The 16,639-nt window shown below is 32.6% G+C and overlaps 1 protein-coding gene across 9 annotated transcripts in view; it reads right to left on the reverse strand.

The window, feature by feature from the left end:
- Positions 1 to 16,639, reverse strand: part of RFX3 (regulatory factor X3) — a 427,651-nt gene that overhangs the window by 73,055 nt on the left and 337,957 nt on the right. For 8 of the 9 annotated variants that reach the window (XM_020879415.2, XM_020879413.2, XM_020879414.2 and 5 more), the window contains 3 exons: positions 14,572 to 14,646; positions 4,988 to 5,169; positions 1,141 to 1,260 (listed from right to left, as the gene is read on the reverse strand). In XM_020879415.2, coding sequence (XP_020735074.1) covers positions 1,141 to 1,260; positions 4,988 to 5,169; positions 14,572 to 14,646 — 377 coding nt within the window. The remainder of the gene's footprint in view (positions 1 to 1,140; positions 1,261 to 4,987; positions 5,170 to 14,571; positions 14,647 to 16,639) is intronic. The other variant, XM_070480421.1, reaches the window with a different exon arrangement.

Here is a 16,639-nt window from a genome sequence, read left to right on the forward strand (position 1 = left end):
ACCTGCCAATGCAAAGGACACAGGTTCAAGCCCTGGGTCAGGAAGACCCACTGGAGGAGGAAATGGCAATCTACTCCATTATTCTTGCCTGGAAAATTCCATGGACAGAGGAGCCTGGTAGGCTGCAATCCACGGGGGTCACAAAAAAGTTGGACATGACTGAGCATGTACACACTGCATGGTATCCTTTTTCTCCAGCAGTAACTTAGAACTAATGCATCTGATTACACTAGTATGATGTGGAGATCTTGCCAAGATGACTCACTATCCCAGATCAATGGATTAAGCAGATTGACATAGATCACCTGACTACATATGTGCAGTCCTTCTTTTCCCTATCAAACATTGCATGCTCAACTGAAAACAAAAACTGGAACTACTGCCATGGCTGAGCTATATTAGTAAAGAGGGAAAGATTTTTCATTTTACTCCAAACTGTGATATAAGTCACATGAGACAGAAGGCCTTTGGCTATGTAGCAATTTTACACGCTTGTGCAAATCATTTAACCTCTCTGGGACTTATCTGAAAAAAAAAAGAAAAAAAACCAGGGGTTTTAGTGCTTTGACTAACACAAAGCTAAGGAGGCAGACTACACTGATGTATTTTTCATTTCTAAGATCTATAACTCTATTTATCCATCCATCCATTCATCATCCACCCATCCATTCATGAATGCTTGAGATATCTTAAAGCCCTAATATTTACAATTCTACATTTATGAAAGTTGGAGTCAAAGAAAATGCAAGGAGTCCCAAACATTTCTGCAAGAATTTATACTGTCAAAAAGAATGACTTAAAAACATGTGCAGATTAACAAGAAGCTCATGAATACTGACAAATTTCTCCAGATGCCTCTTATAGCATGTGTTTAGTCTCCTTATTGGAATAGTTTGGGATGTCACGTTTATTTAAAGGGACCAAACAGGCTGTCTGATAAGTAATTTTTCAAAGATTTAGAAAACAGAATGAATGAAATTCTAAATCATATTTGAGAACTGTCTGTAGTGAAAGCATATCAACAATAGTGACATTCTTGCACACTTAGGTATTTGTTTACTCGTTCAGAAAAAAAAAAAAAACTGAAACAGCTAAAGAAATCCATAACTTTGACATGTCAATGACAATCCCAAAATCTACCTTTGTTTCTGTTGCATGGGTTGTTGTCTCATAGCCATATACTGCATGTCTTCTTGGAGGCGATTAAGAGGGGAATCAGGCTTGACACGAATCCCATAGTAATGGTACTTGGAGTTTCCTCTTCATAAGAGAACAGCAAACAGAGACACAAAAAAGTCAGTCAAGTCATTATCAATCATATAGGATTCCATTTAATTTCATATTTGGAAAAAATAGGTAAAGGCAAACTTAATGTTATATATCTATGATTTACCTGTTCTGGACACCTGTGTATTTTTATGGTGGCTACATTTGAAGAATCAAAATAAGATTCTGAATCAATTAGTTCAAGGCCCTAAGAAAAATCTTTCCTTATAAACTTTTGCTTAAATACTAGTCACAGTCCATTTGTTTGATTTAAATTATTTTGTTTTCAAATTTATATTTTAGCTATAATTTAGAAAATTAACAGGATATTCACTAACAGGATAAAGGGCTGCACACTAAGAAGTTACTATAAAGTAGTTATGCAGAACAAAGAGGAAAAAAATATTAACTCTACTGTCTTGGAGAAGTCCTGTATTTTTCTAGTTCTATTATTGCAGGGGTGATTAAGATAACTTCACTGACACAAGTTGTTGCTAAGTCTATTATTTAATATTTTGAAACCTAAAAAAGCAGGCATTTAATCCTACTGATTTCAAAACATATTTTATTAGTCTCTGTTTTTATGGATTCATATCAGTTTTGCAGGCTGAATAAGATGTGTCACAACAGATATGGAGAAATTTCTCTGTGAAAATGGCAAATTTCCACCTGGATAAAAAAATTGTAACAATTTCCTCATGTTCATGAAAAAGACCATATTTGTTATTAGAAATGACAAAGTTTTACCCTGAATGAAATTTGCAAATTCTTTCAAAAATAACATTTTAAATATGTAAATTTTTGCAAATAGAAAATAGTAGTTTTTCACAAGTCTATATATAGCAAGCCATCAGTGCTCTTTCCAATTTTTTCTTTCATTTACAAAAAAAAAATGCAAGTGGAGTGTGGATTCAATATTTTATATAAAAATAAAACAAAATTTTACTTCCAAGCTCCAAGAACACACATTAGATGAACTCTATATATTTGAAAATACATTACATTTTTATTATATAAATAATATTGGTAGCCTAAAAAGGTAGCCTACCACTTTGAATACCTACACAGTTATCGGTGTAGGTATTTGAATACCTACATAGTTATAGTAAAATAAACCAGTAGGAAAACTTAATGCCTTCCATTTGCAGACATTAGATTTTTTCTCCAAGATCCACTGCCAAATAGAGCAAAATACAAAAACAGACAAACAAATACCACAAACTCAGTTAGCCCTGTTCTCCCACACAAACAGCAGAACAAGAGGGAAAAGCCAATGACAAAGTTACAAAGTAAAATGACATCGCTCTTGTGAGATCCCAAAATACATGAAGTATCTATCAGTAGTTTCTCTTCAGTTTCCTATAAATCAGCACTTTGGGTGTGTTGGTGGGGAGGTGGTTCTTTCTGTGCCACTGGAGATGGTTGGGGGATATGAGTATGTTCTGTGGTAACAAAAGATACCCTTTGATTTGTCTTTGTTTAGAAACACGGTGACTTTACTCATCTTTTACTTAGTTCCAGAGACTGAGAAACAGTCTGGTTCTGGTTTGAATGAATTCACCCGATAATTTTATTGACGGATAAGTAACAATTTACATACGGTTTGCTTTGAAAAAAAAAAGTATCTGAGTTGGTCTGCCTCATGATTTATACTGAATTTCTTTCTGTTCCCTGGATTAGGCATAGAAAATGAATGCTAAAACAGTTTCCACGGTAGAAAGAGTCCCTGGTACCTCATCCCTACCATCGTCAGCTTTTCTACATTAAGAGTTCTGCTATCTTCATAACACAGTATTTGTTTAAACTTTCTCCATAAGATTTCTTTTCTCCTTATTCTTCTAGGCTTTGTTTTCCATCTCTAATTTCAAACATTACATACAATTTTAAAAGGAACAGGAGACACAACTCATATAGTGCGAAGGGGAAGAAAAGAAGATAGAAATTAAAAGCTGCAATATTGCAATATGTACTTATAGAGCCTAGAGTATGGATTCCACTCATTCGCAAACCCAAACAACCCCAATTTTGTCCTTTTCTATTTTAAAGATGCCTTTCAGGGCTTGAATGGAGCCTCAAAATAGGATTCATTGAAATCCCTTTCAGTAACAAAAGAGGCACAACAATACCGCTATTAGAATTCTGAATAAAGCCCAGAGATTCAAAATATTGGCACAGTATGCATAACTACTGATCCATCAGCTAGGATATAGTAGATTAGGTCCCCAAATAATGATTTTTGTGGTTCCAGGAAAAAAAATACTAACAAAACAAAAAGACTTTTTCAAGTGATAGGAAACTAGTTCCTTTACTCTGAATAAATAATCACATTCTTCAGTTTAAAATACACTATTCTTTTGAAGTATGGATAGAAGAAAATACATTTCTGAGAGAACAGAACCTTCAGTAATCTGAAAGCTGTACAATCACTTACAATGCAACAGAAAGGAATAATTCACACTCTGAATACATACAGACCTTGTAATCCTCATAAAACTGTCACATTCCTTTTTTCTGTATAAATTTACATTGAAGTCAATTACAAAGGCTCTGTTTATTTTATTAAGAATATTAAAAACTCTTTGCTAGAATACTATGGGGCTGTGACATCTCTCATTAAAGGTACATCATCTGTTATATATTATATAGAATCTATACATTTATACTTTTAAATATAGATTTCATCAGGTATAAGAAATCAGAAGCATGCATAAGACTCTGCTCAGCTATTCAAAATATGTTACGGTAATTTGTAAAAAATACAGCAGTAAAATGAAGCTCTCCAGTTTTAAGTATTATTTTCATCATATTTTGACTAATAAAAACACTCATATGTATTTCCAAAAGAAGGAAACAGAGAAACTCTAAGAATCTTCCTCACGTTATTGATTTCCTTGCAATGGAACCATACTAAATTTTTGCTTCCATAAATTCATGGCTTGACAATCAGGAGTTTTAAAAAGGCTAATAAAAGGTTAAAAAGGACAGTGTCATTAACTGAGAGCTTCAAACATCCAAAACTTGTAAGTTCACCAAATAATTTTTAATTGGTCTCCAAAAATGACATGAATAACTCAGCTTTAATTTCTTACTTTATGCAAATAGAAGAGTTATTTATAAAGATCTTTCAATGTAATTTTGCAAATCAAGAGATACATGGTTTTCCACTTACTATGTCACTTTATTCATCATCTTTAGTACATTTATTTTCCAAAAGAGAAGAAAGCAGTATACACTGATTTTTAAAGCATCATATATAAATTTTCCATTAATAGCTTGAAAAATGAAAGTGAAAGCGTTAGTGGCTAGGTTGTGTGCGACTGTCTGCAGCCCCATGGACTATAGCCCACCAGGCTCCTCTGTCTATGGAATTCTCCAGGCAAGAATATTGGAGTCGGTTGCCATTCCCTTCTCCAGTGGATCTTCCCGACCCAGGGATCAAACCAGGGTCTCCCGCATTGGTCTGTTCATTTCTACATGATTTGAGAATCAGTTTTTCTCCACGCTTTGCTACTTGGATGTTTAGGACAAGACATCATTCTGTATTGTCAGTTTTCAGTGAATAATGACCTTTCCTTTTCCTGAGGATTTTCATAAACTGAGCTAATTTTTAAATTTTTTTCTTAATGTATTATCTATAATCAAATACTTTTGCCCAAACAATATACTGAATGACTATAGTTTAAAAAAGAGAGATTAGTTTATATTATCTTTTAGTACTAACCTAGTTCCCAATCTCCTGGTTCGTAGCCCCATAAAAATTGACCTTATTAGTTTTCCAAAAGAAGCAGCATTGACCGGATCCAGTTTGTGTTCCTGACAGTGTCGTAGGTAGTGGTTGTACAGAGTGCTTCTGGGAAGGCTCACTCCTTCTGCTGTCTCGTAATTGTCCAACAGCCACTGGAGCTAGTGTAAACAAGACAGGGTAAACACAGAGAAACCGAATCATTCACCAAAATGCCTCTAAGACACCGCAACTACAACACACAGAAATATGTAGAAGATCTTCCTCAAGCCTTATGACAGGGAAACTGTTGCAATTTGGAGGCCTGTGTAATCTGAATGTGAAAAGTCTTGGAAGTTTAGATAGCTGACCAGCGTTTATTGACCTCAGACCATGTCCATTCCTTCAAACATTCAAGGACCTATACAGACATACTAGTTTTCCTCGTATTGATTCCTACTTTGGAGATAAAAACCTCTTCAAGGAATTAAAATAATCTCATCAACTGTTTATAAATATAATTCATAATTGCTACAGAAACAAACATATCACCAAGCCTGGCAGCATGGTGCTTAATATGTCTTCAGTGCTGGTTTGTTACAACACACAATCAGCAGGCTGCCTTGTATAAATTTTTATATTAAGGCTCTATTCATTTTTATAGAATTCTAATTTACTTACACAAGATAATACAATAACAGCATTATCTACTGGGACAAATTCTACAAGCAGTAAGGAAAATTTTCAGTCTTTTCTTCCCCAGAAAGAAACTTGCTAGACACTGATTTTAAAAAATTATGTGTAAAGGGATCACTTATTACAATAATTTGAGTTTCTCTATGTTTTTTTTCATAATTTTGGAAGACACAGTACACTGGTAGTTGGAAAACAATGTTTTTTCAGTCTGTAGTGCATATTTTAAAGTCTTATGGGTGGCCAATAACATCATGAAAAGATGTTCAACATCACAAATGATTAGAAAAATGCAAATCGAAACTACAATGAGGTCATCACCTCACACCAGTCAGAATGGACATAATCAAAAAAATCTACAAACAATAAATGCTGGAGAGGATATGGAGAAAAGGGAACCCTCTTACATCAGTGCTGGGAGTGTAAACAGATATAGCCATTATGGAGAATAGTATGGAGATGCCTTAAAAAACTAGGAATAAATCTACCATATGACCCAGGAATCCCACTACTGGGCATATACCCTAAGAAAGCCACAATTCTAAAAGACACATGTGCCCCAGTGTTCACTGCAGCACCATTTACAATAGCCAGGACATGGAAGTAACCTAGATGTCCATCTATAGATGAATGGATAAATAAGTTTCATATATATATATATATATATATATATATATACACATATGTATGTATATACATACATATGTATATATATACACACAATGTAATATTACTCGGCCATAAAAATGAACTAATTTGAGTCAGTTCTAATAAGGTGGATGTACCTAGAGCCTGTTACACAGAGTGAAGTCAGAAAGAGGAAAACAGATACTGTATGTTAACACAGACATATGGAATCTAGAAAAATGGTATTGATGAGCCCATTTGCAGGTAAAGAATGGAGATGTAGATGTAGAGAATGATCTTGTGGACACAGGGAGGGAAGGAAAGAGTGAGAGGAACAGAGAACATAGCATCTACACATGTACACTATCATGTGTAACACAGCTGGTGAGAAGCTGCTATAGAACACAGAGAGCCCAGCCTAGCACTATTTGATAACCTAGAGGGGTGGGATTCAGGGAGGGGAGGGAGGTTCAAGAGGGAGGGGGTATCTGTATAATTATGGCTGATTTGAGTTGTTGCACGGCATAAGCCAACACAACATGGTAAAACAATTATCCTCCAATTAAAAAATAAATTAAGAAAATAAAGTTTCATGTTGTCCTGTGTGTATTTTTAAAAAATCATCTTTCAAGTACAGTATGTGCAAGAAATTTTTAGAAAAATCAAATCTAGGCATATATTACCAAGTTTCAACATTAGTAAAATTAAATCATCAATCTGTTCATTATTTATTTACAAACATGTATGCGTGCTCGGTCATGTCTGACTCTTTCACGACCCCATGGACTGTCAAACCCAGGTCTCTTGCATCTCCTGCATTGGCAGGCGGACTCTTTATTACTGCGCCACCTGGGAAGCCCTTATTTACAAAAAGAGAATTGAAATAGGTTTAAATAACTTTCTTAAGGCCATACATGAACTGTCTCAGGGCCTGATATAGTTTCCAACACATTTCCCTAATGACTCACATATCAGTTATTGCTACAAAAGTAGCATATATATCACATATTACTTGTCTAAACCAAATTTCCATGCCATATATATGAAGTGTGATAAAAAGTTGATATTCTACATGCAATTCAAGTTAAATATAAGTTATGGAAGTAAAAGAATCCCTTTATTGAGCATCAATTATTAGCCAGGCAATGTGCTAGGCACCTACCAGATGCAAAAATGAATGTGACCTCACCCCTGTCCTCTGGTGATTCACAATCACATACTAAAAATGATAATGTGGACAGTCAAATAAACTAAAGCATTTCTCCATTTTGCTTACATAAAGATTTGTGATCAAACTTCAAAGCTACACTTTCAGAATCATAATAAAAAAGAACATTAAAATGTTTTCAAAAATTTTTTCCTTTAACCAAGACAAAGAGTATTCCAGAACCATTTCAATTTCAAATATTCATATATGATATTTATATGTAACTAAAACTTATGTCATTAAACCCAAATTGATGTTGGCTTAGAAAATATGGCCACTAAGCCTAAAAGACAGAGCAGAGTACTTTAAAAAAAAATAAAATTAATGTTTTGTTCAGGAAGCCTTTAAGTTCTCTATGAAGCACATGTGTATATCAATACATTTAAATATACCTATTGCCTCTGAACACATATAATCATCCTCTAAAAATTTTTTTAAAGATTATACAAAATAAGCATTTATTTTTATAATGGTCAAAAAATTAAGATTTTTTTTTTTTATATGAATCATCTGTAACCTTACTACCAGTAAACAGCTTTTCTGGAGGCATTCACACATGATTCCTGAATATTCTACATGATACACAGAAAAAGTTCACATATACATATTCATTTAGGGTAAAGAGAGGAGGTAAACTGATTGGGATATACAGTTATTAAAGCTCAAACTAGTATTCCGCCTACAACAGTGGGTCAGTACCTCTCTTTAGTACTCCTTTTTAAATTTTTAAGACTTCATTGATTAAAAGCACAATTGATGGAGACAACACATAAAACATGGCAAATTAAACCTGTTTCACATATTTTATCCACATGCTTCAGTAAGATAGCCGGGATTGGAAAGCATTGTCTCCTCACTTAATAGCGTTAGGACAGCTCTAGTGAACCATATTGCACAAAAATGATGCCTCTTGTTTTGTGTACTAGATACAGCCTTCTATTGGCATTCTAAATACATAAAGGATATAGAATAAATAAAGAGTATCAAAATAGAGAATATATATAGAGGAATATTCTACGAGGAATTAAATTCCATGAGATCAAGAAATATAAAGAAAATACTACAAAAGGGCAAATGTATTAAAAACTATAAGTCTTTTTTGAAAAACAGTAGTAGTTTGCAACTAAACTAATGAAGTACCCACATCCACAAGCTTGAAACAGACAATGCCAGTAACATGTCAAAGTTAAAAATGTCAAAGATATGTTTATATATATATATGTGTGTGTGTGTGTGTGTGTCCTCACATAATAATGCATAGTCAAAGCCAAAACGACATGATTATTTATCAAAAAATAAAAATCAGTAAAAAATTAAATATTTATCCCTTTGCTAATGAACAGAACATATATCTATAGAGGAAGTATTGGTTTGAAGGACTTTTTTCAGAAATGGAAAAATAATCAATTTTTAAATGTAAACTTTATAACCAAAAGTATACAAATAATAAAAACAGATTTGACGTAAAATACTTTTAATAAGATATAAAGTAAACGAAAATAATTTATTTAATCAGGTACAAATTAAATTTTCAAAAACTGCCTTAACAGCTTACTAGTCTCCTTGTAACGTTTAGTTACTTAAAAGTAAAGATAAATATCTAAAAATGAGAGTTTATTAATATCTCATGAACAAGAAAATTCTTTTAAATAAATTTTAAAAATCTATAAAATAATTTGAAAAAACAAATCCAAAATAAAATATTTGAAGGGTACTAGCATAAACTGCCTTTTGTAAAAGTGAAAACTTGTGCCAAAATTAAAGTTTAACATAAAATACTTTTAATCCAAAGGTATGTTTGCACATATAAAAATGTTAATCAGGCCATTCTTAATCAAAGAAAAGCTTCCACAGAAATAGTAAGATAATTACAGCACAGGTTGACTTAAAATACTCATAAGCCTAAATAATATTACTCAAGCCCCCAGTGAGTAACCTGGACAAAACTACGTTTTTATTGGATTGGCCATGTGGTCCTTTGAAGTGGCTAAGCAAGTCACTGAATTTGGACTGGCTGTTTTGCAAACATTGTTTTTATTATATAGTTCTACATTCTTAAAAATTCTTCTTCATTTCTAATCTAGTTTTTAAAAATCTGAGTTTATTTGTAATATGTATTTGTGTGTCTGTGTATGTACACACACATGCATATGGTATACATAATTACACACATACTACGTACACAAAATCGTTAGTGGTTTGATAAATTCCACAAGGGTGGATATGCTGGTGGATATATATCTAAAGTTTTACAGCTGCAAAGCTGGGCTTTGTTCCCTGTGCCCTGTTTGCAGGAAGAGGAGCTCCTATTCCGTGCCAGGAGCCTGCAGATCTCCCGGGAGGAGCACAGGGAGGTCAAGCGGAGGTAAAAGCCCTGGAGGACGAGAGGGGGCTCTGCGCGGCCACGGCAGCTCCGGCAAGGAAGCCTGCCAACGGCTGTACAGACAGGGGAAGTGCTCCTAGAAACTCACTGTGGAAGCAGAAATTGGTTTAGGAATTACACAAGATTTTGAAATTTAGCTGAGGAGTATAATCTACATTCTACATGCCAGCATTTAACCTTTGAGTTTTGACACAGTGATGAAACTCTAAGTCAGATCTTTGAGTCTAAAACACAGTATTAAGGACTAATTTTTATTATAAGAGAAACTGGGCAGTTAAATGTAACCTGAAGGCATTTACTCCATGTGTTACACCAGGGAAGTTAATGCCTGTTATAGATACATTTTCCTTGGGTTTTGTCTTTAATAAAATGTATTTGGACAGTAATTCAATATCCTTAACACTTATTAATTTAGAAATAAACCACTGCTATTTCTTTCACTCATTCATAAAATGTCTTAAAAATATTTGTTTATATTTATGATCTTGAAAGCCTATGAAATACCATAGGACCTTTTAACCTTTATCTTTAAAACCTGAGTATTCTACTAATGAACTAACAAATTCATGTAAGGGTCGAAACCAAGATAATTGCATCTTTCAACCTTAGCATTTAATCTATATTAATCAAAGTAGATTAAGGAAGATGAACAGTTCCTATTTTTCCCAAAGGGAAATACTGATTGACAAATTAAAAAAAATACATATTGCATTCCCCAATTAACATCTAAATGTAACATTTGGCATTTTTTCCCAGATGGATTATTATCCATTAGGATTCATTTTAAGTTCAGTTCACTGATGATATGCATTTTGACAGGTCTTATTTCCATCATAACTTATATTTACAACACAGCCAAGTCAAGGGAAAGTGAGCATAAAACAACATTTTGCTTTGAGCTGAATATATTTCAATAGCTAAAATGCAAAATTGATGAAACAGTTATTTGCTAAATTGTGAAAGGTATATAAAATAAATGCCTAAAGCTATTTATATATTTTAAAGGGAATTTTTAAAATGTACAAGCTGAAGAATGTTACATGAAATTTAGGAACAATTAATTTAAGAACATTTCTGCATATAAATTTGTAATCCAAAGTATCCCAAATTGGATACAGTATAACCATTAAATACAAATTTATATTAATTATAACTAAGAAGGAGTATAAAATAAACTTAAATCTGCAATGAAGAGAATTAAGATATCCTAATTCCATTTAGGAAGACCACCCATCATTTACCCATAACATTTTCACATGCCGAAAAACTTAGAAATATTTAAACAAACTAAAGGCTCCACATGAGGAAATGATAGACCAGCAATACATTCTTTCATTCAGATGGTATACAGGGAAAAGACCACTGTCTATCAATAAGGCTCACACATACACCTAACTGAAGCACACTTCATAACAAAGAATGCACGTATGAGTCCCCAAATAAATGCACGCACGATTGGCAAAGATATTTAGAATACTGAAGGTAAGATAAGGTCTTTTCCCATCCATTATTTGTTTCCTATGTTTAATCATTCAGCAAATATTTAGTGAGAATCTACTATGTACCAGGCACTGTTCTAGGCACCAGGGATGTTATCAGTGGACAAAACATATCAATCTTTACTGTCTTAGAATTTTCACTTGTCAATAAATATTTACCATCTGCCTGTATGATGCTATTACTGAAATAAGTGCCATTATGTTAATAATGTTAATAGAACATGGCATTCAATGTAACTGTACTCAGTCACTGGTGAGGTTGGATATGAGAAAGACAAGTTGTAAATGTATTTTGACTTGCATGATAACAGCATGATGATGACAAAAATAGAGTAGCAGTACAAAATATTCTTAAGAATATGCTGAACAGGGATATAAAGCTTAATACTCACTCCATCTTCTAATGTGTAGAAAGAGAGGTGAAAATGAATCAAGCAAGCTAGATTATACTGACAGGGGTTATTTGTTTGACTCTAATAAGAGACTCCTGAATTATTGCAAATAATCAAATAATGAGAAAATAGAAAATCTATTCTATTCCATATTGCAAAATAGAATGACAACAGACTTTCAGCTCAAAAATCATGACTAGTAAGTATGGAACACAACTTATTGATAATTTCTCCTAGGCTGTGCCTAATGAAATTGGTCCTTTGTAGAAATTGATGTCAGGGAACTACCATCTTAACGTTGAATTCATGTCCACTTCAAAGAATCCCACAAACCTCATATATTTCTGTGTCATATATAGTAAGGGATAAAGGTAACTTCCAGTTTATTAACATTGAAATCGTTAGCCATATTTAAATTAAAAAGAAAACTCTTCACACATGTTTTTTATACAACTGAAGATCACCAATTAATTAACAGAATTTAAATAGAGGGTATTTAAAATGCCCTCACCAGGTGATTATCAACTGGAATGCATGTAGTAGCTTATTCCTTGGGTAAATCTAACAAAAATTAGGAGCATCACTAACTTTCCAAGGACAGAAAGACAGGAGGACCTTTCTTTCTCTGTTCAGGTAGAAACAAAACCTGACCATCACCAGAAACACTGACTCCTTCTTCACTACTTATATCCATATAAAGAATCATTTTTATTTCCAAAAACTTGATTATAAATGTGTTATTTTCAAGTAAAAGTAACTGTACCTCAGAGGTGTAATAAAAGTGAATCAGGATATTTAGAGAAATATTTAGAGAAAGATTACCACTGCATTAGCAACATTTACGCCCACCTTTCTATATAATGAAATGCCTCTGTCAGTTGTAAACAGTATGAGAGAGCTGCCATGCTATGTGATAAAAAATACAAAGCCAAAGAGTAAAAAACATGTCTCTGCTGTTTATGCAGCTTAACTCACACATTCATTAACATTAGTGCTTCATGAATTTTGTAAGAGAATAACAATTTTAAAATATCTGAAAAGTTTAAAAATCAAATCAAAACATACAAGAAAAAATTTTCTTATATCCACATTATTATTCATAAAAAAGGCTAATTTGATTAATTCAAGTTAATTGAAGCATATCACACATTTTACTAAAATATATATCTCAAACGAAAATGAGATGTGAATTGAATATCAAAGCACAAATTCTTAGATGTCTGAAAGTTCAAAAAAGTAACTGGAAACTTAAGGAATTTTTTTTTTATACCTCTGCACATTTTTGACCAAAATGAACAACACTTTCAATACTTGCCATTTCCAAAACAAAACACCAGGTGGTCCTCACCCCTTCCTCAAAACAAACATTCTAATAGTATACAGTAAATCAGCCTCTACACACAACCACAGATTCATGCCAACACAGCAGGAATATACCTATGAAACATATTAATATGAAAGAGTGATATACTGCATACAAATTTTCAGAAAGGAGAAAATCACATTCCTTAAACTTTCAAAAGAAAGGCCAAAATATATATTATTTTAGAATTTATAATCTATAATTTTCACTAAAATTGTAGTCATTCTCCAAGTGCATTAACCTGTTTTTATTTGCCATGATACCTCCCTTTGGGAAAACAAACAAACTACTTCATCTAAAAACAAATATGTAAAAACATAATGAAGTATTTTGTGTTATGTTGGAATATAAAATTTAAATGTTTGGAAATCCACATATTTAAAAAGCATAATGAAAACATTTTCTATAAGTTAAATTTTTAAAGTTTATTGAAAAAAAATTAATGATATTTTATTTCATTCGTGTGATCCAATTTTGGACTGTTCCATCACAAAATATGGGGAAGAATTAAAAATAACTTATCTCTAAATTTAAGAATACATTGTCGGTTGGGAGGGAAAACTCTAATTCTTATTATACTGTTACTGATACTAATTTAGAAGAACTGTCTAGACAGATTTAAGTCTAGGTCTATTTACTCTTCCTCATATATTCAGAAATCATGATAACAAAATAATTCTTTATCATTTTTCATTGATTCCCCAAAATTTGAACATTTAATGAGAATGTTTATAGTTTCACAAATGGTTATCACTTTCTTATCTTCACCAGTGTTATAGTGATGCTGCATCTGGGTAATGGTTAAAAGCTTTAAGAAATAGTAACAACAATAATACTGTTTTATCTCAATTATTAGCAGCTTATGGCTTATTTAGAGCCTCACTTCTTCTCTTGGCCCAGACTTATTTTTCTTTAAGTCTTAGGATCTGAGCTCCTCTAGGGAGCTGTTTCCTGCCCACTGGTAAATACATCATTTTAAAAAGTTTATCATTGGGTTTGGCATTAATGTTTTTCCACTTAAAAGATATTACTGGTTATACAAATAGAGACAACCATTTCTCCATCTCAGACATGAAGATGCAGATTACAAACATTTGCTTTGTAACATTATAAATAAATACCACACTAGAAAATTTAAATCATCAACCACTTTTTACCAGTCATGGCAGCTTGTTATTAACTTGGAAATGTTATATCTGTACCAAAACAGTACAAAATCCTAATGAAGTAGTATATTGTGGGCTCTATTTTTAGCTAGTCCACTGTACAAAAATGCCATTAAGTGATATAGAGATCATAAGCAGCTGAGAAAGGAAGGTTAAGAAGCAAAATAAGTAAATAAATAAAACAAGCATTTAGAAGCAAGCAACACATGCAGAACAAGCAAGAGATTAGTTTACATGAAGAAGAGGCAACTTACATGGCTGTTGAGAAGAGAGCTTCTGTGAGTGGACAGACCGTCAGACTTTTGCAGCGTCTCAATCGCCATTTCAATCTGATAATAGATGTCATTAAAAAAAGGGCTCAAGACAAGATAGTAATAAAAGGCTCACCAGAGAATTTTTGATAGATTTTTTAAAAGTTCAATTTCTCCTTCAATGGTGGCTAATGAATAGCTCTCACTGAATGTGTATTTCCCCCTTCCTCCCCCCAATCCCAGAGAATAACATAAAAACAGGCACGCCACTAATAAGCTCAATCATAAAAGCAAACCTTTTTGAATATTCACAATTATAATCAGAACGGAGACCTGAGGAGCAGGAACCCCAGTGGATTGTGCTAGTTAAAATATTCTTGACTTTCATAGTTCAAGATGTTAGATAGTAACCACTCTCTCTCTAGTCTCCCACATAAAAAGTATTTAATATTTGCCCTATTCTGTCACAAAAGGAAAATAGTACAGATTCTGTATTTTACATACATTAGTATTTTAATGCAAATGTGCAAAGACACCTTTATTAATGTTCAAAAGTTACTAACTCTAACCATTTCTCTCTAAATCCTGTATTAAAACTTGGAAGTGGAACATCATTAGTATGGACATGTTTACATGTAAGCATGGATCCTATATCATATTTTAAGATGTGGTGGTGAGGCAGAGATATTAGAAATGATAGCAGAAATGAAATGTAGAAGAGAAAATAATTCAGAGCCAACAAAGAAAAGGGACAACCACAGAAACAGTTTATTCTGTGTAATCTCAGTGTATGATGAGTAATCATAACCTTAATTAAGTAGGAGGTACCAATAATAAATGAGATGCGCTGTTGATCCCTTCATATTTAAAGATAAGTCTCTCTCGGCTCCTAGCACTACAGCATTTACTGTAAGATCAGGTTCCAAACACCCTGTATGTGATTACTGGATTTTATTAACAATATTAGCTAAGGTTAAATTTAAAAATCACACTATATAAGAAAGAAATCATTATTTTTATTTTTGCTACAAATCAATACTCATATAAGCAGTTAAAAATATTTCATGCTTTCTAAAATAGGTAAGTTATATTTTACACTAGCTATGAAAATTAATGATGCCTTGAAATTTTAACATACTGTCTACTCCTATCTAAAGAAAAAATGGATGGCAAAATCCATAGCAGAGCAAAGTCTTGTTTTTCCCACCAAGTGTCCAACTTCTTTATGGTAATGACAAAATACTTTACAGATAGAATGTTCAGTCTCCATTATCCCAACATTAAATTTAGTTTCCTTAGGAATTGGTAGCTTTAATTTTATGTTATTTCCCCAAGTTACTGGTTCTTCTTTCTCAGAGTTAATAAAATGCAATACAGAGAAGAATGTCAGGTTAGAAATTATATAAAAATACTCTTAAATATGTATTAAAATAATTCATAAGCTGATAGAACACAATTTATTATTTTGTTAATTTTTTTTAGATCACACACTTAAGTAAACTGGCTTCAGAAATACTCTTTGCCAGATGGAATGTTAATGTATTTCATCATTATACTTGAAAATAAACTGATGAAAATGATACTGTACAAGCCAAAAAAAAATACATTACAGAAAGAGTAATGTAAATTCTACTAAATTTACTAAATGTTAAATTTTAAAACCAAAGAATCTCAGTATTACATCTCTTAAAAGGGTATCAATAAGTACTACTTCTTTCAGAGAGAAAACATGTATCAAAAGAATGCTGAGAAGTCCAATCCTCAAGTGACTATAAATCTCTTCTAGGAAGAATTTGCTCAAAACTTTAATTTGCTAAAATGCCTACTTTTTTAAAAGTTTGAGTGTGGAAAATTTGAAATTAGATTTTAGTCTACTTGAAAATAAAATGATCTGTTTCTTTTGATTTTACAGGTTTAGGTGAAAGGTAAAAATCACCAAAAATCTAAGAGCAGAGCAATAATGAGGGAGAGATCCACATTCAGATTTGCTTGTTAACAGCAATTTCCATTTCTTTATGACTAAAGCATTTGTTGTTTTTGACAATTAAAAATTGAGTGCAGTAAACAAACA

This window comes from Odocoileus virginianus, chromosome 18, assembly GCF_023699985.2.
Source record: "Odocoileus virginianus isolate 20LAN1187 ecotype Illinois chromosome 18, Ovbor_1.2, whole genome shotgun sequence".
Classification (NCBI taxonomy): domain Eukaryota; kingdom Metazoa; phylum Chordata; class Mammalia; order Artiodactyla; family Cervidae; genus Odocoileus; species Odocoileus virginianus.